This window comes from Toxotes jaculatrix, chromosome 10, assembly GCF_017976425.1.
Source record: "Toxotes jaculatrix isolate fToxJac2 chromosome 10, fToxJac2.pri, whole genome shotgun sequence".
Taxonomy (NCBI): Eukaryota; Metazoa; Chordata; class Actinopteri; family Toxotidae; genus Toxotes; species Toxotes jaculatrix.
This window is the reverse complement of record NC_054403.1, coordinates 8544354-8567593: the sequence shown is the minus strand read 5'-3', so window position 1 is coordinate 8567593 and position 23240 is coordinate 8544354. Positions and strand designations below refer to the sequence as shown.

General features: G+C 41.3%; 1 protein-coding gene across 1 annotated transcript in view; it reads right to left on the bottom strand.

The window, feature by feature from the left end:
• Positions 1–23240, bottom strand: part of si:ch211-26b3.4 (connector enhancer of kinase suppressor of ras 2) — a 56206-nt gene that overhangs the window by 28986 nt on the left and 3980 nt on the right. The window contains exons 2-6 of the mRNA XM_041047812.1: positions 14273–14436; positions 8013–8215; positions 7201–7288; positions 5914–5955; positions 750–869 (exon numbers count right to left, since the gene is read on the bottom strand). Coding sequence (XP_040903746.1) covers positions 750–869; positions 5914–5955; positions 7201–7288; positions 8013–8215; positions 14273–14436 — 617 coding nt within the window. The remainder of the gene's footprint in view (positions 1–749; positions 870–5913; positions 5956–7200; positions 7289–8012; positions 8216–14272; positions 14437–23240) is intronic.

Sequence of the window (23240 nt, the reverse complement as noted above, 5' to 3'; positions counted from 1 at the left end):
CACCTTGAATATTTAATTATTAGTGCTATGCAATGTAGAGACTTGGATTCAGTTATTTCAAAAACACTATTAACAGCTTTTAAAGGAGGATGCTCAAATGATGTGCAAAACAGCCCCATTAAAGTTCAAATGCCAATTTACTCATGAAGGCTTGTGACTTCACTTGTATTTGTCCCTTGACTTGAGACTTGATATTACAAGACTTAAGGCTTGACTTAGACTTTTCTCAGAGCATTCAAAGCTGCAGGAATTGATTTGTAAGGGCAGCAGAACAAGCAGTCGCTTACTACACATCATGTAGGCATGGAGCAGCATTAGCATTCATTTGGACTCATCCTTCTTCTATGTAAGTTAAATTTTCACTGTCATCCTCGCTCTGGTTTGGTCTCCACCAACTCCTGAAAGAAATATCTGGTTCTTAGGGTTCTAAATGTTCTACTGTGTTCACCAGCTGGTAGTTAACTTTGTATTTTGCTGTTTGTAAGTTGCTGTGTAGGTAGCATACAGTTTTTTGTTTTTGTTTTTTTTTACTGAACAGTGAACCACTACCTACTGTGGCTGTAAACAAGGTTAACGAAAGCTAAGTTTGTGGGCCTTCAAACCAAAACAATGAGCTAAAAGATGCTAAAATGCTCTGCAGAACTTAGAGGAGCTATAGATAGTGATTTAATCCATTCTTCAAATAAAAATATTGTTTAGTGCATCTTTAAAAACCGCCTTGGTGTAAATATTGGTGTGTGTGTCCTTACCAGCCCTTCACTGGGCATGATGCTGGTAAGGTGGACCACCTCCAGATGGGCAGACTGAGAGACCAGAGAGTCTGATGACAGAGAGATGATGTGGTCGCATATCCCTGCTAAGGTCTTACACTGGAGGTAAAGAGAGCATAGGGAAAAAAAGACAGGAAAAGAGAAAGAGAGAGCGACAAAAAGAGAAAGACAGAGAGTTATTGAGATTGGTTTTGGTCCTCGAGGGATGCTGTGACCTAGCTGGAGGAGGTGAAACAGAAATCATTTCATCAGATTGTTCCACATCGCCACTTCCATCACTCCAGCACACAAACTGTTTCCTGTCACAGTCTGTCCACGGGCATGCCCACAAGACACCGTCACAGACAGAACAACACATCGCCAATACCAGACAACCCCGAGGTGCCCCAATGACATTTTCTAACATCTAAATTACAGTGTACAGATTTTATTTGTTACCAATATTTTTTTTTTTTTATACGAGTATAAGGGCAATTTTTGCCATCACATCAAACTAAACAAAACCGGACACATTATAGAGGGGATGGATTATCTGTGCTGTAATTTATTTTTTTTTTTTACTCTGCACTTATATTCCCTAATACATATTACTCCGTTCGAGTGCATCCAAGCAAATACGCCAAATAAAAAGCATGGCTTCACCTTGCCTTTGTTCTAAATAAACCCTGACTGCTTTTCAGGCTATTTGTCCGCTTGGTCACGCATGCACCTTAATTTATCATCAGCAGCATCTCTGCCTTCTAATCTTGGCTGACTGACTGCAGTGGGTTTACAGAGACCGTTACCCTGGTTATCCTGCCTCATTGCATCACTGATTAGTGCACACATGCATGCAAACACACACACACACACACACACACACACACACACACACAGGAATGTAACAAACATACATGTATAAGAATATACAGTTCATTTTCTACATTCACACAAGCTGCATGACAGCGATGAACCCCTCATAAAATAATCTTCTGATCTCAATCCTAATGAGCAATTACCGGATTATAGTTATGAGATGAACAGATCTTCAACACACACACACACACACACACACATATGACATGCAAGCACTAACATACACACACACACACACATACACCATAGCTCAGAGCCTATGATTCATTCAGTGTGAGAGAAAAGGTAGAGAATCTTCAATGAGCTGTCTATGTGATTCTTATGCTCTCCCTCTCTGTTTCTGTCTCTCTCACTGTCTGTCACTCACTCGCACGTGTGTCACACACACAAACTCGCACGCACACACACACACACACACACACACACACACACACACACACACACACACACACACACACACACACACACATAAAAAATGCACAAACTTCCAACCTTTTCAACATTACACTGCCTGTTTCTGTTTATTCTGTACTATTATGTCAACGTGTACAGATTACGTAATGGGATACCCAGAACTGTTCCTGTCATGCACAGACAGGAAACACAATTTTGAGCTTTAATTTGGAAAATAAATAAATAAATAAATAAATAAATAAATAAAAGAGGAAATGGAGAAAATGTTAACAAAAATGAGGGAAAAAAATAGAAGCAGCGTATATCTAATCCTGACCATAAAGCAAGTAGCATGTGAATAGGCCCAGCTGGAAACCGCAGCAAGTGACAATGTTGTGGCTCTGCTTGTGTCCCGCTTTCATCATTGGACTAATAGTCTTGACCTGGGATTAACACGGGGCTGGGAGAGAAAAGGCCAGTCACCAGCATGGGCTCTCAACTCGTCCAGCTCTGTCACACCCAGCCTTGATCTGACATGCCTCCAGGAGAATCAGAGCGCAGATTATAGGGAAGTTAACTTATGTGGCTGGCTGGCGTGAGATTTAAAAGCAGTCAAACAGAAAGCCAGACATAGTATGCTGCCAAATGGATTAGGCTCTGGCTGCACACTCCCCCCAACCCACCCACCTCCCTCCCCTCATTCTCATTCTCTCTCTCTCATCCTTCCTCATGGACTCGCACCTTCTCTCTCACGCACACACACGCGCGTTCACATGCTAACGCATACCGAGCATGATTGCGTAATTATTCGTCTCCAAAATGCATGAGCATACACACTGTGGCAAATATAAACCTGTACCGAGACACAGAGAAAGATGGAGAGAAGGGGGGGGGTGGAAGAGCGAACTAGAAAAGCAGGGAGGTGGGAGGGAGAGTCCGGGAGGAAAGAGGGAGAAAACAAGAGAAAGGGAAAACACACAACTAGGACAGGCTTATGTAATTCCTCTCATCCTTATGCATGCATGCACATAAAAACACACACACTCATACACACTTCACGCTCCATCAGACACACAGACTCACACATGCTCATATCTTATTGCTCCTCTTCCCTCTCTCTCTCTCTCTCTCTCTCTCTCACACACACTCACACACACACACACACACAAACACACACACTATCCCCTGTCCATCTGATTGCTGCAGGCCGTAGTCTAGAGAAGAGCAGAGTAGCAGTGAGTTTTGCATTATTAAGCAGAAGCTGACAAACGTACAACTACCACTACAGTAGCTACAGCAGAGCATCAAACAGTCTCTGAACCCCATGCTGGATGCACGCTGGGGGCACACCGGCCGGGAGAGTCTCACATACATGTCTGTGCAGATCAAAAGCCATTCGTACATCACTTAAAGCAGTCCTTCTCAAATAAGGGGCGCGGTGCAATGCCAGGGGGGGCTGGGTGACCCTGGAATCACACCGGAGACGGATATAATGAGACAAACGAAAGTCACCCGAAAGCTAAGACGAGGAAATATGACGAAGCCGGTGTAACACTCAGTGAGAAATGTTTTCTTCTTCCTAGGGGGGGCGTAACAGAAAATAATTGAGAAGCACTGACTTAAAAGGAATAATTTGAACTCTTTTGCAAATATTATATATGACATTATTCACTTTCTTGCCGAGACATAAATACACTGTAGTAGATTGTTAGCTTAGCTTAGCATAAAGACTGGAAAACGTGAAAAAATATCCGCCTAACAGCAAGTCGGCAAGTTGTGCTTAAGTGATGGAACCTGAAATTGTTGTTTTTACCCTTTGGTTTTAGTAAGGATTAACGAAGCAAAATATAGCATGTTAATCTATGAGCTTTAGAGGCTCTGATATAGGCAGATTTTTTTTTACCTTTAGACAGAGCTGTCTAGCTGTTTTTCCCCTTGTTGACAGTCTTTATGCTAAGCTAAGCTAACTGTCTCCTGGCTCTAGTTTCATGTTTAACAGGCAGACAAGAGAGAGGTATTGATATTCTCAACTCTTGACAAGAAAGCCAATAAATGTATTTATTCATCCAATTGACAAAGTATTTAAGTAAAACTAATAAAACTGTTTGAAAATTGTTATTACTAATGCATTAACATCAACAAAGGAATTAATAGTGTTTAATAGTCAGTAATCAGTTAGTCAGTTTTTTTTGTATGTCAAACATAAAAAATATAGATACAGTATATATACGGCATCATTTCACATTTGACACTTTTTTATTTCACTGAACAATGTAGAAAACAAAGTGGAGCTAGATTTTATACCACTGAGAGGACACATGGGACAAGTCGGCTATGAAAACCTACAGTTCTTAAATAAATTATATATAACATTATTGTGTGTTCTGCACTTATTTTATCATCCCGAGTGCCCTGTGTGTGTATGCTGTGTCCCTTCACCTTCATTTTATTAATTTCTAAAACACATAGTAAACAACGATCAGCAAGGAAGCAGCATCTAAAAACAAACACCTCCTCCTCCTCTCTCTCTCCCTCTCCTTTCACGCTGTCTCCCTATTTCACACATACGCCTCCCACACATAACAGACTTAGTCATGTGTAGCCTTTAGTCTGGCACCCAGGGTTTTGTGTTTGTGTGTGTGTGTGTGTGTGTGTGTGTGTGTGTGTGTGTGTGTGTGTGTGTGTGTGTGTGTGTGCTATCTAAATATTTGAATTTGCACAATGTCACTGTCCTGTGTCATTAACAGGCCTTTAACAGCAGCGTTAAATGACAGCCATGGTTCCACAACCAAAACGCTAAGGGGTGGGTGGGGGGTTCAGACATGAGAACATCGCAGCATGAGGAGACCAACATCTCAAACACAGTCTTATGATTAGTTTTGTTGGCAGATATATGTAATGTATTTGTATTTTTACCATGTTTTTTCCTTGGCATAAAATGCTCAAATAATTTTCTCCCTCTGCCAACATTTCATTTGGTTTTCTCTACCTGACCTTGAATGGCAGCAGGAAGTGTCCCAGTCCAACTGTCAGCCCGGATCAGACACTAGCTGCTCACTCGGTTTCACACGTGGACACAGACAGTCCTCTATCATACATGCACGCACGCACGCACACACGCACGCACACAGAAGCTAAACTGGAGCTTTCAAAGGGCCTCGGGCCTGTGCCACAAATTCCCACAAAAAACACACAGTGCGCCGACATGCACACACATACATATACACAAAAACACCCATGCAGAAAAAACAAACATACATAGACGGTCACACACAAACACGCATTGTTCAGCTGTCTCTCTTTTCAGTGTGTTTATGAACACATGCAATTTGGTTTCACAAGCAGAAACAATAAACTGCGTCATCACGGTAAAACAGTGTGTTCACCAGGAGTGATAAGATGTCTTTAAAGGAATGGTTCCACATTTTGGTTTGTTTTCTGGCCAAGAGTTAAATGAGACTTTCAAAACCTCTCTCATATCTGAACGGTAATTAGCTGGAGACAGGAGCCAGTTAGCTTAGCTTAGCATAAAGACTGGAAACAGGGGGAAACAGTTAGCCTGGCCCTGTCCAAAGGTAACAAACTCAGCCAACCAGCACCTCCAAGGCTCACTAAGAATAAAAAATCACAAAGAATAAGCTTATTTCCCAAAATATCAAACTGCTCATTTAGAGCAACTAGGTCTTTGCTTTGATTCTGTGCAGCAGAGGTAAACCGTGAAATCTTGGAAGTGAAATACAGCACACACTAGGGTAATAATCTTGGTGCGGCTGCTTTATCTATCCATTTGATAGCTGCCATTGCTCAGCATACCTCTGCCGGTCGAACGGCCAACAACTTTCAATCATCACTGAACTTTTAATAAGAATTTGACATTGTTAAAAAAGAAACTTACCACATGGAGAATCTTATTCTCAGTCTCATACACAGTGCAATCCTGTAAAACGAGAAGAAACCAGAGAGAGAAATAAGAAGAAAACATGAGATGGAGAAAGCATCGATGTGAACATCCGCACAGAGACTCAAATATCTCCGTCCTCCAAATATAACAATGGAGACAGAAGGAAATAAGAGAAATGAGAGAAGGATGACTTCCTTTCCAGTGGAGAACATCAGCAGTCAGCTGTTTTATTTCCAATCTTCCACATTATGTATGTTACTTCATAATCTAGGCAGGCTAATACATTGTATTGTCTACTCTGCTGCATGGAGCTTCATGAGCCTCCTCAGGAGTTAGAAATGACATTATTTGAACGTGACAGATTGTTATTTAACGATAGTCGATAGTTAATCTATTTCTGGGAAAGCAGCCCACTGAATCCACCAGATGTGCGTGGTAGCAGTTAATTCATCTGTCTGATGCATTAGTGCGGGCGGCGCTGCCACCTTTGTCTGTCTCGCTGCACCCTGGCAGCCACATGTTCATTTGGCCCATTGTGGACCTGAGGTGGCCCCTTTCTCTTCGCTCTCCTCTGGCCCTTGTAAGAGGGGATGTGTTATCTGCTCAGCTCCAGGGCTCACTCTGGGCACAAGCACAAACACACTCTCACACACACTCTGAGCAGGCTCTTACAGGGAGGACATGGATGAGGTCCAGGACAGCAGACATAGTTTCTGTCCAAACAATGAGATTTCTACAGTATCAGGGTGGGTGTGTGTGTGTGCGTTCCACCTCCAGTTGTATTTTTTAAAACCTGAATGTGTGTGTGTAAGTGTAGCGAATCGACAAGGGGGGGGTGGGCTAGAGGGAGGGTAGAAGGAGGACAGTAAATGAAGGGATGAGAGAGACCCCTCGTTCATTCTCCATCAGGGCCCATAAGTCAAGCAAGGGACGAGGTTTAACAGTGAGTCAATGAGTACTTGGCCTAAGGCTGTTACTGAGAGCTACTCGTCCCATCAGCCATGCTGCAAACAGCCTGTGGCAGTGTGCATATGTTCCACTCATATTCAAATCTATAAAAATAAGCTGTAGACCAGAGCAAGCTGTATCCATATTGATGTTCAGTCAATCAGATGTCCAGTCCAAAACCCACTTTAGTTTTTCCCTTTCAATTCAAACCCTGCCCTTTATTATGTGGGTGCAATGAATATGGGCATGATGGACCGTGTGATGCATGCATCCCGTGTGTTTATACTGTATGTGTGTGTGTGTGTGTGTGTGCGTGCGTGTGTGAGTAAGCACCTGTTGTACAATGGTAGTTAATTCTAGGCAGAGCTGCACGATGTTGTTCTTCAGTAATGAATACTCTGTCACACTGGCAAATGGAGACCTGGAAATGGGGGGAAAAAAGCAGTTTATAATCTGACAAATGCATCTGACTCCTCATGATCTGATTCTAAATTTGATTACTGTTTTTATCAAATGCTCCTCAGAATGGAAAATTGGACGCAGTGTTTTTTCATTGCAAGGCGAAAAAAAGGATTCCAAATCACATTTTAAGTACGTAAACGGATGTCAGCAAAGCATATTTGGTCACTCTATTTTAAAAAAAACAAAAAAAGTACTTATATTTTATATTGGTGTTTTCATTTAATTTTGTTCCATTCATTTATTTCCTGAAAGTGTGATGTTAAAAGCTGTTAGAGGGAAGTGAGAGAGAGAGAAATAAACGCTATTCCCAGCTCCTCTCAGAAGACAGGAGCAACGGAAAAAGACAAACAACAATATTTGGTTTTATATTGTGACCAGGAGGCGACGCAACTCAGGGATCTACAAAAGCTCAACGTTGCTTTGCTGTATGTGTTCTCCTCTTCATATGGGCCCATCAGCTGATAGAAATTCACGATAACACAACAAAAACAGTTTTATGCTCGCAGTTGTATTCTTCTGTCTATATGATGCCGAACAATATAGACTATCTCTGTGAAGTATATGTTGTAGTATTGATGAAACTTTGAGTCGGAGGGAGATCATAAGGTATTATAAACAGCTAATATATTGTTCTACAAATTAAAGATCCAGATTTATTTAACAGACTAAGACCTAATCCTTACCTGTCAAGCCAGGCTAGAAGGTTCTTGGCTGCACCAATCAGATCCACCACTGAGGTAAGGAAATCATTGGGTAGCCTCCGGGAAGCTCGTCCATCGTAGTGTCCGCCCCTCCGTCTGCCCAGGATGAAGTTCTGGAGGTTCTTTGCCGAAGCGTTCAGCTTGTGGGACAAAGTCCGGAGGTTCTCTGTCTCTAGGCCGTAGTTCTGGAGGACAAACAGAAGGATTCATTTTAGAAGCAGAATTACAGGATATTTGTCTGATGTTCTTACACATCACTGGTTTGAAGTTCTTTGTGATTTATTGGAGAGATTTATACAATCAAAGGTTTGACAAATAGTTGAAAATTTTGGGAAAATGACTTTCCTCCCAAGGATTGAGTAAGAATATCTCGAGCCAGAAGGTGATTAGCCTATCTTAGCTTAAACGCTGTACGCAGGAGGACACAGAAAGTTTGGCTCTGTTCAAAGGTAAAAAAAAATACATATATAGGCTAAGGCTAACTGTCGCCCTCTGCTTCCAAGTCTTTGTGCTGAGCTAGGCTAATCCTCCTGGCTTTAGCTCCATAATTAATGCACAGACATGAGAGCGGTATTGATCTTCTTATGTAATTCTCCGAAAGAAAGTAATTTGTCCAAACTATTGAATATTAAACTGTTGATCTATTTCTATCAACTAAAGGCTTTTTAAAATCCGTGATGCTGTAAACTGACAAAGAAATTTTACAGTAGGAAAATTCATGTGAAATGATTTAACACATAAGTAATTTATATCATTCTAAATATTGATTAAACGGAGGAAACGCAGATCAACAGCAGCTGAACCATGAATGGTAACGCTGAGTGGAATGAACTGAAATTAGAATGACTATCTCTGAATAACCATTAGCATTTTCATAAAACATCCACCCTCTGCTCTGATACAAGAGCACTAAGCTGGTTGAGTAGCCCCATTACGACACTATGACCCTTTTAAATAAACACACACACACACACACTCACTCACATAGACCCACTGAGCCACACTGCTCTCAGTGTCCCAAGGCACCTCTAGTCATGTCCTGCCTGACAGAGCCTGATTCCTGCTGACACAAAGGCTACACACACACACACACACACACAAAAAGACACACGAACATATCCTTGTATAGTCAGATGCACAGGCTGAGCTAGACGTATCTATTCCTCCCCTGCCTCTGGATCTATTCTACACAGTCACGACCACAGTGACTACAAAGGAGAGAGGGTTTCACAGTGGTGGCAGCAGAGAGAGAGAGAGAGAGAGAGAGAGAGAGAGAGAGAGAGAGAGAGAGAGAGAGAGAGAATGACGGAGCTGAGGAACTAAAGAGGCAGAAGACAAGAGGGAGAGGGAGAGAGAGGAAGAGAAAGCACCCAGCTATGCATCTCACTGAAACTGGGTCATGCATACACTGCGTTCTGTATAATCTTCTGTATTCTGTGTGAACATAGATGTATACATGAACTTGGAGCGTACATGTTTGCACAGCTGTAATTAGGCTGTCCTATGATTCGATCTGAAGCTGTGTGCGGCTGTCTCCGGGGGACAGAGTGCTGAGATGAAGCAGGGGCATAATGCCTTGTGTCGACTGTCTGAATGACTTTGTGTGTGTGTGTGTGTGTGTATGTGTGTGTGTGTGTGTGGAGAGAGAGAGAGAGAAATAATTTGAGCAGTGCGTGCATATGGGTGCCTGTGTGTGTCAAATCAATACAGTAAGAGGGCAATGCCATTAGAGCAACCCCCACCCCCCAGCCCCCCTCCTCTCCTAACTTCATGTCGATGTGGTTGCCATAGCAGCTACGTGTGGAGTGGCCTCTCCTCTATGCTGATATTTCCACCATTGTCCACAGAATCACACTCAAACATCGCTTATGAACTGTTTGGGTAAAAAGCAGGACTTTGCATTTAATCCTTCTCTCTCAAGAGTAAAATATTAATGAGCCTTGTTCCACTGTTACTTCACATTCACTAGTCTTAAACATAAGCTTTTCAGGGCCCTTGAGAGAGTACGTAACCTCTATTAATCAAGAGAATATTGATTGTATTTGTGTCACTTTCAGCTTGGAGTGTGTTATGAGCACATTTATACATTTTTACTACAGGTTTTTCTTATTTACCAAAACCAAGTGCAGCTACAATTTTCTAATCATGAGCACTGGCTTCAAACTGAAACCAGCGTTTTTTGTTTTTGTTTTTTTTCTTCCCCTTGATTTTAAGGAACGTCTATTTTTAGTTCAAATGAGTCTGAAATTATATTTGAAAAAAAAAAGCTGTTTTCAGCTACTTAAAAAAAACGGAACACAAATTGTGAAGCTGCACATGGTTTGATGTGTTTGTAAAGAGTATTTTATGTGAGGATTCAAAACAAAATGTTTTAATTCAGAAAGCGTTTCCCTTAAGCAAACAACTAGGAAAAAAAACTTTTAGACTGAAATCACATGTGCAAAATGGAGGTAAATACTGCATATGTGCACACACACCTGGCAACAGTCTAGAGTCAAACGAAATACGTTGAGTGAGTGAAGTGCAGACAGTAATTGGGATGTCATCTCACTTTCTTATGGAGCATCTGAGGAGTCCTGTCTAAATAGCTCAAATGTTCAAATGAGGATGAAAAGGACAAGAAATATTAACTATGGCGAAACATTTAGTGACTCTGAAGTGACCAACAGGATTCTGGAAATCAATGTGGAGTCACGCAGGGTAGCACTGAAGAGGAACCAACATAGAAAGCTGACTCATCTGCATGAAAGAGTTAGAGGAGGAGAGGAAGGCATGAATCACTTTGTCAGAACAAAAGAAGAATGGGGGACTTTGAAGTTGGAAACATAATAATGCTACCTAATTATTATTAGTGATTATGCCAAGATATTTTAAGGGTTCTGAGAAGACGCTCAGACTTAAGTTGCTTGCAAGATGTTTTGTAGTCAGAATATCCTGTCTGTTTGACTGGGTTTTCTTCCAGGTACTTCTACTATATCCAAACAAATGAAGATTGGATTGATTAAAAACTTGGAATTCCTGATAGATATGAATGTGTTTGTCCGTGCGTTAGCCCTGACAGACTTTTGACCTCTACAGAGCTTGTCTCTTGCATTTTGTCCAGTGTCATTAGATAATGATGGTGTGCCTCTGCCACTGAAGTGGAAAAGAGAGGTTCAGCCTTATTATCTGCCTTACAGGTTACCAGGGGAAAGAAATGGCAATTTGTGTGATAGGTTTCTCAAAGTGAGATAAATAGGTGTTGGACAGATACAATCTTTGGGATACAAAGAGATCTCTAAAACAAATATATTACTACATTAACATTTTAAATTATACGTTAATCTGATGATTTTCTGATTATTTGAAAATCTTTTTCTAAATATACTGTGTGGCAATAAAAAATGATAAATACTTGCAGTAGTTGATAATTCCGTTCAAAGCCACGGCCTGGCTCCTATAGCTGACTTTGATGTCAAGATGAATTAATGCCTGAGAGAGACGGCGTTCACTTGCTTGCCTTCCTCTGTGTTTTATTCTCTGAGTAGTTAAATTCAGGTGTTTTAATTTGCTCTTTTTATGTCACTTCAATACAATGACACCCACGTCTATGTCATTTACATGTGCATGTGTCAGTTCAGATATTGGGATGAGAAGTCATTTTATTCTTACGTTGTGCCCTTTTCTCAGCACGTCTTGCTGAAAATTCACTGCACACATAGAAGCCTACTTAGCATAGATGCTGGGGGCAAAAACTCGATTGCATAGGCATAAAAGAGGGGACTTTTCCACATTTACAGCGCGACTGAAAGCTCAGTCAGCGCTTGAAACTTGCATTGATCCAGGGCCATAGAAGCTTCCCTCTTTTTACTGCAGGAAGACCAGAAAGTCATAATGGTTGAGCCAGGGGAATGGGGTTTTGATTTCCTTATGATGGATTATATTGCTGACGACAGTGAATTGTCCTTTATTATCCAAATATTCACAGTCTACACGCACTGCAGAGCTGTGTCTCTTTCTTATCTGGGGACTTCAGGTATCCTTAAAGGATAATTCTGCTTTATCACAACAATATTTTTGCAGTTTTAGTCATTATTTCTATCAGCAATAATAAAACTGCACTCACAGAAGTAATTGATGTGATCTGGGAACATGGCGATATCACTACAACAGAGTCCAGTGGGGTAAGAGATGAACAGTGGCACGATCAGAGAAGCTGCAAAACAGTTTAGTCAGATTATCTAAACTGCAAGTGAGCTTACCAAAAATGTTAGTAGTAATCCCGATTTGGACAGGAAAACTGTATGCATGCATAACTATGGCAAGTCTGTTAGGTCAAAATTAAATGAAGCCTGTCTGTAAACTGTGACTGAGTATTATAATGGTCAGTTTGGTAATAATTTTACTGCTCACAGTTTCTCTTACAAATTAACTTGTCTAACCTTTGTTTGAAAAAGTCTGATTGTTTGACTGCTCATGTTTCTCCCCCTGATGTTAATGTGTTCCCTGATCTCAGCAGTCAACATCCAGTGTTATTATGTCTGATAGGAATTATAGCTAAAACTCCAAAAAGTAAGACCCAAGTTGTAATAAAATGGTATTATCCTTTAAAACTTAGTGGTTCATCTGGTCTACCAGTGTGTGTGTGTGTGTGTGTGTGTGTGTGTGTGTGTGTGTGTGTGTGTGTGTGTGTGTGTGTGTGTGTGTGTGTGTGTGTGTGGTGTGTCCAGTTCCAGGACATATGGTGATTGCTGCTCTGGGACACTCATTCCCATGCCGGAACATCTGAATGAGAAGAGGTGCTGATTAGCGCACACACAAGCATGTACGCATACACTCACACACACATACACACACACTCACTCTCTCTCACACACATTCAAACCCCAACTAATCCAGCCATGTGTGCCTGGGAGATAAGGTGCATCCTGCATACTCTTTCTACATACTCTCTCTCTCTCTCTTCCGCTCTCTTTCCTTTCACTCCCCCTTCCTCTCTCCCTCTTTCTCTCTCTGGGAGAGTAGCACCTAATTCTCCCTAATTCCCTAATCCTGAACAGGGCCACTGCACATACAGTCAGCAGTGACCGAGGCAGCACACACAAAGCAGGGCCCAAATGATAGAGGATTTTTCTAGCTATTTCTTAAGCCAATATCAATAACTGGTTGAGGAAAATAAAAAAAAACAACCAATATATGAATCTTTCTACCTGAGAAAGATAGTGGTTGCATGAAAAAAATCTATTCTTGGAAAGTTTTACTCAGATTTGGTCTTAATGTGATTCTGGCAAAGAGAGACAGCTTTTTTTAAACATAAATCCTAAACCTGCTAATGCATAAAGCACAGTCTAAAATACTGAGATACTAAGGCTGGCTATGGTCTGAAATCTTTGGACACTATACAGTATCTCAGTTTTGGCATCAATGCCAAACAATATTTTATGATATTTCTGATATTTCATATGTTTTTCCACAAAAAAACACCTTTCATTTCAGTTTCATTTTACAGGAGAAACTAATGTTCTCAAAACTTACAAAAATAAGATTAAACTATTTAATATTGGCAAAATTTGGATTTAAATCAGGAGTAGTTAGCAAGCAAACCATTAAAACATGGGCCAGAAGGGAATGTGCTAGCAGTATGCAAGCTGTCTATGCTACCAAGCAGTCGCTAACAGGACATTATATTCACACAGTTTATTCAAAAGATGTATTTGTACTGTCAGCTCTTTTCTTATAACTATCCGCAAACCAGTCCTCCTCTGTGGAGCAGTTTATATAAATGAAAAATAAAAGTGGATGGTGCAGCTGAGTTAGCCTCCTCCATTATGGACTCTGGCTCTCCAGCACTGTCAAGCTAGTGTGCTATTGGTTAACGACACAAATTCATGTGTCAAAGTTCACCAAAGCTAAACCCAATGAACAAACCCACTCAATAAACTGAAGAACTGAGGTTATATACCTGGTCATACTGGAAACTGTATGTGTTGGAGAGTGATAGTTCTTGGTTACAGTATCAAAATACTGTATTTTCTTGGCATATGACAAATGAAGACACACATTAACGCGTGGCAGGAGTTTTGTTTGGAGCCCCACAACCTATGTAAGGAAGTAAAAGATTGTCAGGTGTAGCTGAACACTAATCACTGAGTGTAAGAAGAAATACAGGCTAAAGCAAGTATGCTTTTTCTTTAACCTCCTTCCAAAGTATCATCAATTGAGAAAAAGCATCTCAGTCAGAGGGCTAACAGAAGCTGACTAACCAGGGCGCAGAGGAGGTCGACAGCTTCCAGGATGAGCTCCTGATGTCCTATTCTGGTGACGCCCAGCTCCTCCAGCTCCTGATGGGTGATGTGCAGCAGCTGCTCTCCCCCCATCTGCTCCCGCTCGAAACTCTTCACGTACTGCTGGAGACAGTCGTCCAGACCTGCAGAGACCAAAGACAGGCGTAGATTAGCCTGTGCTGATGGTTCTATCTGCTATCACCATTTATTAGAATCCTGCTGGTTAGCCTTCACCGAAAAGGACAAATTATTTTTAGTGTTATTGGTCCGTGAAGTGTTCAGCTGGCTGTCTACCCCTCCAGAAACAAACGCACACAAGAAAATCTGTTGATCATTAATTGATAGACACACAAATCTGATTTCCTTTTTGCAGTCTTGTATGCTGAATCCTGGTCCAGTTAGCTGCAGCACAGAAGTCAGGCATGAACGCAGACAATAAGTAAAAATGTGTTTCATTCTGCCAGATATAAACAAAACACCAGCCTAAGGAAAGAGATCTCTTCAATGCTTCATTGTCAACTTACAAACTGTCACCCAGAAAAAAAAAAGGTTGATCCAGCTTTCCAATATCTGATGGTGATTGCACACCATGCCCTAATAAGATTTCCTTTTATGTCACTGCAGGGGAACACAAGCAATGCATTTCGATTGTTTTCAGAGTTTGCAAAGTGAAAAGACTGAATTTCATGCGCATTCTGATTGATTAAGGGTGTGTCCAAAATATACCTAGAAAGGTGTGAGTAACACTGACGTATGACTTTCCGCTGATGAGCTGTGGCTGACTGCCATGCAGAGATCCAGTCAGCTGCACATAGACGTGGTGGGTCCGGGTTACTATTGATCAGTAAGAGCCTCAGGCTTTGAACCAAACAAAGTCAGCAGAAAGCACTCCTCCCCACAGACCTAATGAACAAGCCTGCTCGAAAATGAGCCCACACAGAGCAATAACGCATGAGAGGAAGCAAATCCATGCACACATACTACACTCAGAGAGCCACAGAGAAACACAAACAATACACTCTGTCCCTCCGTGAACACACACTTCAAACACAATCACACATACAAATACAATTACAACTGCTGTTGTTATTCAGGGTCTTGACGCCTCTGTGGAGACATGTTGTTAAAGCCGAGTGGAGCTGTGAGGAAAACACTGATGCCCAAGGGAAACATTGCTGACAGAGAGCAGACAGTGTGGTAGCACCTTAACACAGTCACCACGCACACACACACACACACTCGATACAAAGGCTGAGCAAGAGGCATCTTGCTCTTGGTATGCCATGGGACATAATAGACAAAATATAAGCCCACAGTTGCTCTGAGTGACACAGACAAACAATCTGTTACATACAGCAGAGCAGAGCAATTTTAAACCTAACACATCAGTAAGAGGCTCTGCACTATAGAAACACTTGTGAACACTGCTTAATGGAATCCACTCCCAATAGACAAACCCTCATATCCCATATGTTAGTCTTTGTTTCACAAATGATAATGCAATGATATCCCAGGCAAATCTATTATGATATCAAGTTTGCACATGAAGTATGTGAAAGCTATACCTGTGAAATCAAGTACGTGCATGTAATGACTTGTTTTTACATGTGTGTATGTAATTTGGTGTCATAATCAGGTGATGCTAGGGGAACATCTGTGCAGTTATGAAAAAAAAAGGTACTTGTACTTTACTTGAGCATTTAATTTACATATCACTTGTATTACGCTACATTTAATTACCATGTCCATCATTTATAGTTACTAATTTCTTACACTGCCTCTGAAAATTCTGATTTCTGATTGGTTGGAAGGTGTGGACTAACTTTTAGTAGCCGGGTTGATATCACCGGACACCATAGACTGTGTAAGACCATGGTTTGTGACCAAACCATGGGCATTAGAGCTGCGCCGTCTTGGATTTTAGTGGGAGTGTGCTTTCCATGTTTGGCGGAGAGGCGGTTACTCTACGGGTCAGCCGGGGTCAGCCGGCCGAGAACCCGGCCACTTAGCTCGGAGCAACCGAGCTAGCCTAAGGCGAATCAGCTAATCAGCTAGGCTAACAAGCTAAGCGGCAGCTACATCCACCATACGACAGTCCCCGAGTCCGACCCGACTAGCTCGACCCCGTACGACCGCGACACACAGCATACAACAGAGATCATAATGTTGCTGCTGTGTTTTAAACATGACTGTTTCAGATAGAGAGGTTTTAGGTGGAGCTGCAGGGTTTGGTGGAGTTGTGGGGGGAAATTTATTTCTAGCCTGTCAACTATGAAACAATCATTATTATTTCATATTAACAAAATACACTAAAACGTTAAAAAAAACATTATTATTGTCATTATTATTAATGATAACCATAGAAATAATGATAGTAATAATAATATAATAAAATATTTAATATTTACCGGCTTTCACCGCTGCCTCCACCCACTATCCACTTACAGTTACAGCAGCACACAAACAACAGCAGCCGCTTACTGACGGAGCTGCTCTGTCCATTGCTCACTTCTGGAGCCAGCCCCCAGCGGCAGCCGAGGAACTGCAGCTTTTTGAACGCGGAAGTGATCCTCACCGCTGAGACGTACAACTCCCCCCTTGCCGGACACCTGTGACCTAGGTAATACACCAGTATTAAACTGTAGGTAAAAACAGCAGGAGCCAAGCCTCAGCAGAGGAGACTGGTGATATTTGTGTAACCACCAAAAAGAACTGAAAAAAAAGGATAAACAGTGAGAACTACACAAATGTAATTTTAAATGTGCATCATATTTGCATAAATCTGAAAGTCCAAATCAAAGGTAGGAAGATGAAGAAGACTTAAATAGAGGACCTAAATTAAGGTGGTAGTCTGAGTCTGAGCTACAGCTGCAGGGAGAGAGGACCGGAGAGCAACTGTGACCAAAACCTGCACATTAAATAAAAAGATGTGTGGAAGTCGTGGGTAAGAATGAGAGCTCTTGATTGTTGATTGATTCTTGAATAAAAGAAAGTGCAGTGTTACATTCCAGCCTTCTGTTTAAATGCGTTGTTTTTCTTTCCTGTGAATGTAAAATGTTTACTACAGTGGGAAATTAGTCTGGTGTAGTTTAATAAATCATCACCAGTGTTGGCAGAGATATGCACAAGCGGACTGAACGTGCAGATTTCTTTAGCTAGCCAGCAGCTGTGAGAGCGGAGAACACGGAGGCAGAGCAGAAAGAAAGCCCTGCAGCTAAAAACTAGGATTCCTGAATATAAGACCACTGACTCACCTCACAATGAGAGAGACAGGGAAAAAAAAAAACTAAAAACAAAACAGAGATGGCTATTTCACAAAATGGAAGTCTTCGTGTCCATACCTAAGGAGGGTCAGCCTCCCGATCCAAACCAATACCTTGCTCTCATTTCCTCTGCCGCTCCCTCTTTCTCACATTTGTCCTTCCCCATTTACACCCCTGCCTCTCCTTCTAAAGTGTAGAAACACTTTTTAATAGTAGCCATGTCATACAACGTGGCATGTAATGGCAAATGTAATATCTTGCCACATTTGCAAAATGATGACAAGATAATGTCTTCATTGCACATTTAAGATTCTCTGCAGGTGGAAGAAGTGAAATTACTTTCTCACACTTATTATTCTAGTCGCCCCTTCAGTCCTCTTCCTGGTGTCCACTCATTAATTGTTGCACCTTTACCCCTCTCCTTCTTCCTCTCTCCACACACAGTAGCGCATAAAGTTTATAAATTATACAAAGAGGTGATGAATAAAGAATCAAAGAGGTCTAGGCTGACTACCATGGCTTCCTCTGGGAAAGCCTCCTACTATAGCTATGTCCTACTTCTTAAACACACACACACACACACATAGCTGAATGGGTTGCTGAGCTGACCTCAGTGCATTTAGTGCACATTCCCTTTAAGATATGATGGGATTTGTTGTATCAAATGTAAGTGGATATTCACTCACATGCATGCACACATGCCAAAACGGGCATGCATAGACATACATGTACACACATAGTGTGACACACAGCTGTTAGTCAATCACATGAGTCAGAATGCCTCCCCTAGAGGACAAACAGCTGATCTGGGTTCATCTGCTGAGTTCATATGCCAGCTGGAAATAGCACATGGTGCTCACTAACACACACAAACTGAACAACATACAGGGATCAGGTTCGTCACTACTGCACCCTGCCAGACAGTTCATGATATTAAAATCAACTAGATATGATCAGACAACAAATACTTTATCCTGCCGTCCAGATGCCTTCGCACATCAGACTGTTTACGGTAACTGCAGGAAGCATGAAAACTGACCTCAGGCTTAAATAGGCCATGCAGCGTAATAGGAGTCAAACAAAGCCTGTATGCAGCTGAAATAAACAAAAATCTTGTAGAAGTGTCTCTCTGTGTAATCACGTCATTTCTCCTGGAAGCTATACTGACTTGGGAATAAGATATTTTATCATAGTTTAACCATAGATAGTTGAAATTGTGCTTACACCAGCTTCCACTACAGCAGGCTCAGCTCATGTGGTGATGCCAGACCACTCTAGTGTGTTTCCTGTAAATATTGTTTTTCCTGCTGTGTTTCAGGAACTCAGTATGGAACGGTATTTGCTGAACCGGGCAAAGACCCGCATATCTCTCAAGTTTTCACACTTTAAACAGCCTTTTGTAACACAAATGTTTCAAAAGTCAACCATGTTTTCTTTTTCCACACTCTAACATAGTTTTGATAAACTTAAGTAGTAATAGAAACATTTTTTTTTCTTTTTTCTTTTTTTTTTGGATTGCAGATTACTGAATGCAGCACGACATCAAATGACAATCCAAGTCATTGAACACGCATTTGGATTTTGCATTTCTTAAATTATGCTGTGATGCTTGGATTTGTGTTTTTTTTTTCCACTTTTGTATGCTCCTCTTTTCAGTTGAATGGGAAACATTTTTTCTATTTTTACTGGACAAAAGCACCACAATGGTAGCAATGGTAGGGTTTTGATTGCTGGTCCTATTTTGGGTTTGTTTCTGAAAGACCTGTTCACATGCTACTTCTCAATACTGAATGAGCACTATAGTCCTTCAGAAAAACACAGTTATCTGTCACTGTTAAAACTAATTCGGTCACTTCACTTGAGCCGCTTCTGTATTCGTGTTTTTGTCTGTGCTTTTCTCACTAGTTTGAATTGAAGAGGATTCGCTTGGACGGGCGACGTTACAAACGTCCACTCATCAATCAGCATTTGTTTGCTCATGTTGTTTAGCCACTCTCAGTCAGATCCGATCAGACTACACTCACACGGTCCCAGTAAAGTAAATTCACTAGATTTTGAGTGTTAAACTCTTAATAAATAAGAACAAAGAAGTTGTTTCTCTGAACTTCACCTTTAATTGATGTTTGTTTGGTCCTGAATATTTAATGTTAGAGAAACACTGTATATAAAACCAAGCATTCAGGGACCGTAAGGTTATTTCTTCTTTCTCTTTTTAATTAGCACAAAGCAACAGACAAAACATTTAGCGAGACTTTCAGCTAAATCTGTATGATAAAACTTGAATGTTTGTAGTATGATTGTAAATTTCTGAGCCGTAGCGTTCAAACATTTAGTTACTTTTAACTTTTGTTCCACAAAATTGTCAATAGCTAAAACAAATAAGATTTGATGAAGGATTTAAAATAAACTATTAGACTTTATAGTGTGTTTATCATCAGTGATCGCACTGCAGGGCATAGGCATAATGTATTTCTAATTATCCAGAATTATCCTTTGTCTGAAAGGGCTCACGTTCAGTGATTCAATTCTATGCTGGATTTCAACTCAATAAAATGCTGTTAAACCCCAACGTTACCATAAAGGCAGTAGGTTTTTAATGTTTCTCAATATTTTTGTTTGTTTCTCTTTTGCTGAATGTGAGGAAAATATATTTTTGAGTGAGTAAAATTGATTTATCTCTATAAGAGACATGGAAGGATGCCTCAATCCCGACCCTCACCGAATCCCAGTGTCCTGAGACTTGAGCAAGCATCTCATGTTAACAGCTTCATCCACATTTCATGCAATTCGCTCCAATCGTTTCCTCTTTCCTGGGTAAAATAAACCCCTCCCCTTCGGACAAACGAGGGTTGCCAAGCAACCAGAGTGAGAGAGGCCTCTGAGCAGAAGTGAGGGATCTGCAGTTGCTGCCCCTCAGGACCCTGCACTGATGCTAGGCTAAGGAGTACACATACACACTATAAATACACAGACAAACACACATACTGTATACGCTTTCCACACACTGCCTCAAAGCTTGTTGAAGGCCGCAATAAAAAAAAAAAAAAAGGCTACATTTACATCTCAAATCGAACAACTCACATGGCTGTAACTTTGCTGCTTGGCCATTAACATCAACTGAAATCAAACTGTCAAACCTGTGTTTTCCTCTGAGAGCATGCTTTGGTCAGAGTGGAGGTTGGGCTAAGAGCTGTGAGCCTCCAGCTGGAGTAAGTGCTTCGTTGAGTGCGAAGAAAAGACACAACACTCACTAAAAATATTCCTACTGTGAAATATTCATCACATCATGACAGAATATTCTTAAGACCGTGGCATTTTAGCTCCCCGGTATATGAGCTTTCAAGTGCACCGCAGCCTCCTCTCTGAAATCCGGCTACCAGGGAGGTGTCAAGAGGCAGTTTTAAGGAACAGGAAGGAGGAAAACAGGGTCAACTGGGAAGCTGCAAGGAGTTCAGAGGCAGAGCTCGACTCTGAGGATCTGACTGACCTGAAAGAATCTGAAGTGACTGCAGTCATACTGGAAGTACAATAATATGTTAAGGTGAACTTTAGCTTTACCTCATGTGCCCTAACTTGCAGGGAAATTATCAGTGGATTAAACGACTGTATGTACTGAAAAAAGTGTCAGTCATAGCGATCACCTGACTGCAGTTCCCCTCAGTACTTCCTAATCTTTTAGCATACCCCAGCTTGCTTGTGAAACTAGTGGGGCATTTTGCATTTAGAGGCTAAAGATATATTTTTCTGAGAGACTGGTGGATAACAAACCAGAGCAAAATTAAGAGTGAATATTGGACAAACACTTAGCCAGAAATATCATTCTAAACTAATCACTCCACACTGTAAATAGGCAACTTTTTGTTAAACTCTTCTCTTCATTTCAACTTTATAAAGGTGATAATATATCGTGTTATCGTAATATATAGTGTTGTATTTAGAGCTTGTTGTTCTGCCCCTAAGTAGCCAAAAAAAAAAAAAATCAATTAACACAAGATTAATTATGAAATACTTATTCCATTGGCTGTGAGCGCTTTGATTGGTCAGTACAACTGAGCTAATAATCCGTGGGAAACACTAATATCTGTACCCATACCTGACCTCCTTCATGAATCTTCTTAAATTATTGGTTATTATTATGATCCTGTTAATTTCTGAGTCATTGTTCTGCTGTGGTTAATAATAAGTTCATTATTAACTATCAGTGCTATAAGATGCATTATAACTTCCCTCAGATCGCTGACACTCTGTCAGAGACCAAAACAAATGACTCAGCGACCATGATGCCTCGGAGATGATTCAATCAAGTGATTTTTATGATTCTGAAACACTTTGCAAGACCCAGCTGTTGGTCTGAGCTTAAACAGATCTCAGCCATACTTTGCTGTATAGAGTGATGACAGCTGAGATGAAATGAACTGTTAACACCACACAGCAGTCCTGGCTACTATAATAGGATAAAAGCTTTAATTCTAGATCTATTTTTGAAATATAGTTTGATCTATTAAGTTGGGGTTTCTTATTGTAACACCAGCATTTACACTGACAAATGCTGGACAAATCTTGCTATATTCAGAAATCTCCAGTGACCACATTTGTATATCGTGCGACCTCATGCGGTGTCTGGACCCCCAGGGTGAGAAACTTTGCTTGAAGATATATGGGCTTGTTAAACTACAACCCCCCAGAACAACAGGTGCAAAATCAACCAAGTAAAACACATACGAACATCCATAGACACACACACACACACACAGACACACACAGGCCCCTGTGTCTGAGCAGCCGGATAGAGCGGGTGCTTTGATATGATGCCCACTGCATCTCCCATTCTCCGCACCACTCTGCCATCGCCTCTGTGCTCTTCCCCCTCTTCCTCCGTCATGCCAACCCTTCCCCTTGCACACTCTTTTGCTTCCTCCCCCATCTTAGGCTCCTCAGCCTTTCTTTCATTTTGCTTCACACCTCCCCATTTCTGAATCCACGTCCCTGCTCTCCTCTCCCCCTTTTTGCACGGGGCCATAAAACAGAAGAGGAAGCTCTTCCGTGTGTGTGTGTGTGTGTGTGTGTGTGTGTGCAAATGCTGCATGCATACGCGCCTAGCTATGTGTCTAAACACACATTGTATGTGTGGCATATAGGATGTCAATTGGGAATCTGTGCATGTTGCTGCTTCCCCATCTTATGACATGTGCTGTGACTCCAACACGATCAGATCTGGTTTCCATGACTACCGATGCCCCACTTAAAGCTGCTGCTCCAGAGTTTGTGTGTCCATGCATGTGTGTCAATGTGCATATATACTGCAGGTACTGTACCTACCATATATTTCAGTGAACATGTGCCTTCCTCTGAGTGCATGTATCCATGTGCATCTGCAGCGCATCTCTGCTTTTCTTTTGTGTGTGAAAATGGAGGACTGGAGGAGATTCCTCAATGTGTGTATATGTGTGTGTGTGTTTCCCCATAATAAGGCACGCTCTTTAATCTTTAATGCAGCTGAAACTACAACAAGCACACAGTCAGAGCCAGGGGAAGCGTGTTTTTCTACACAGACCTCCTTACCATGTCAGCAGGAGACTAAATCAGGGGTCACAGTATGGAAGGGGAGTAAACATGGTCCTCGACACCCCAGGAGACTCAAACAAGCAAATAACATCCAGGGGATTCTCTCAACGCAGGAATAA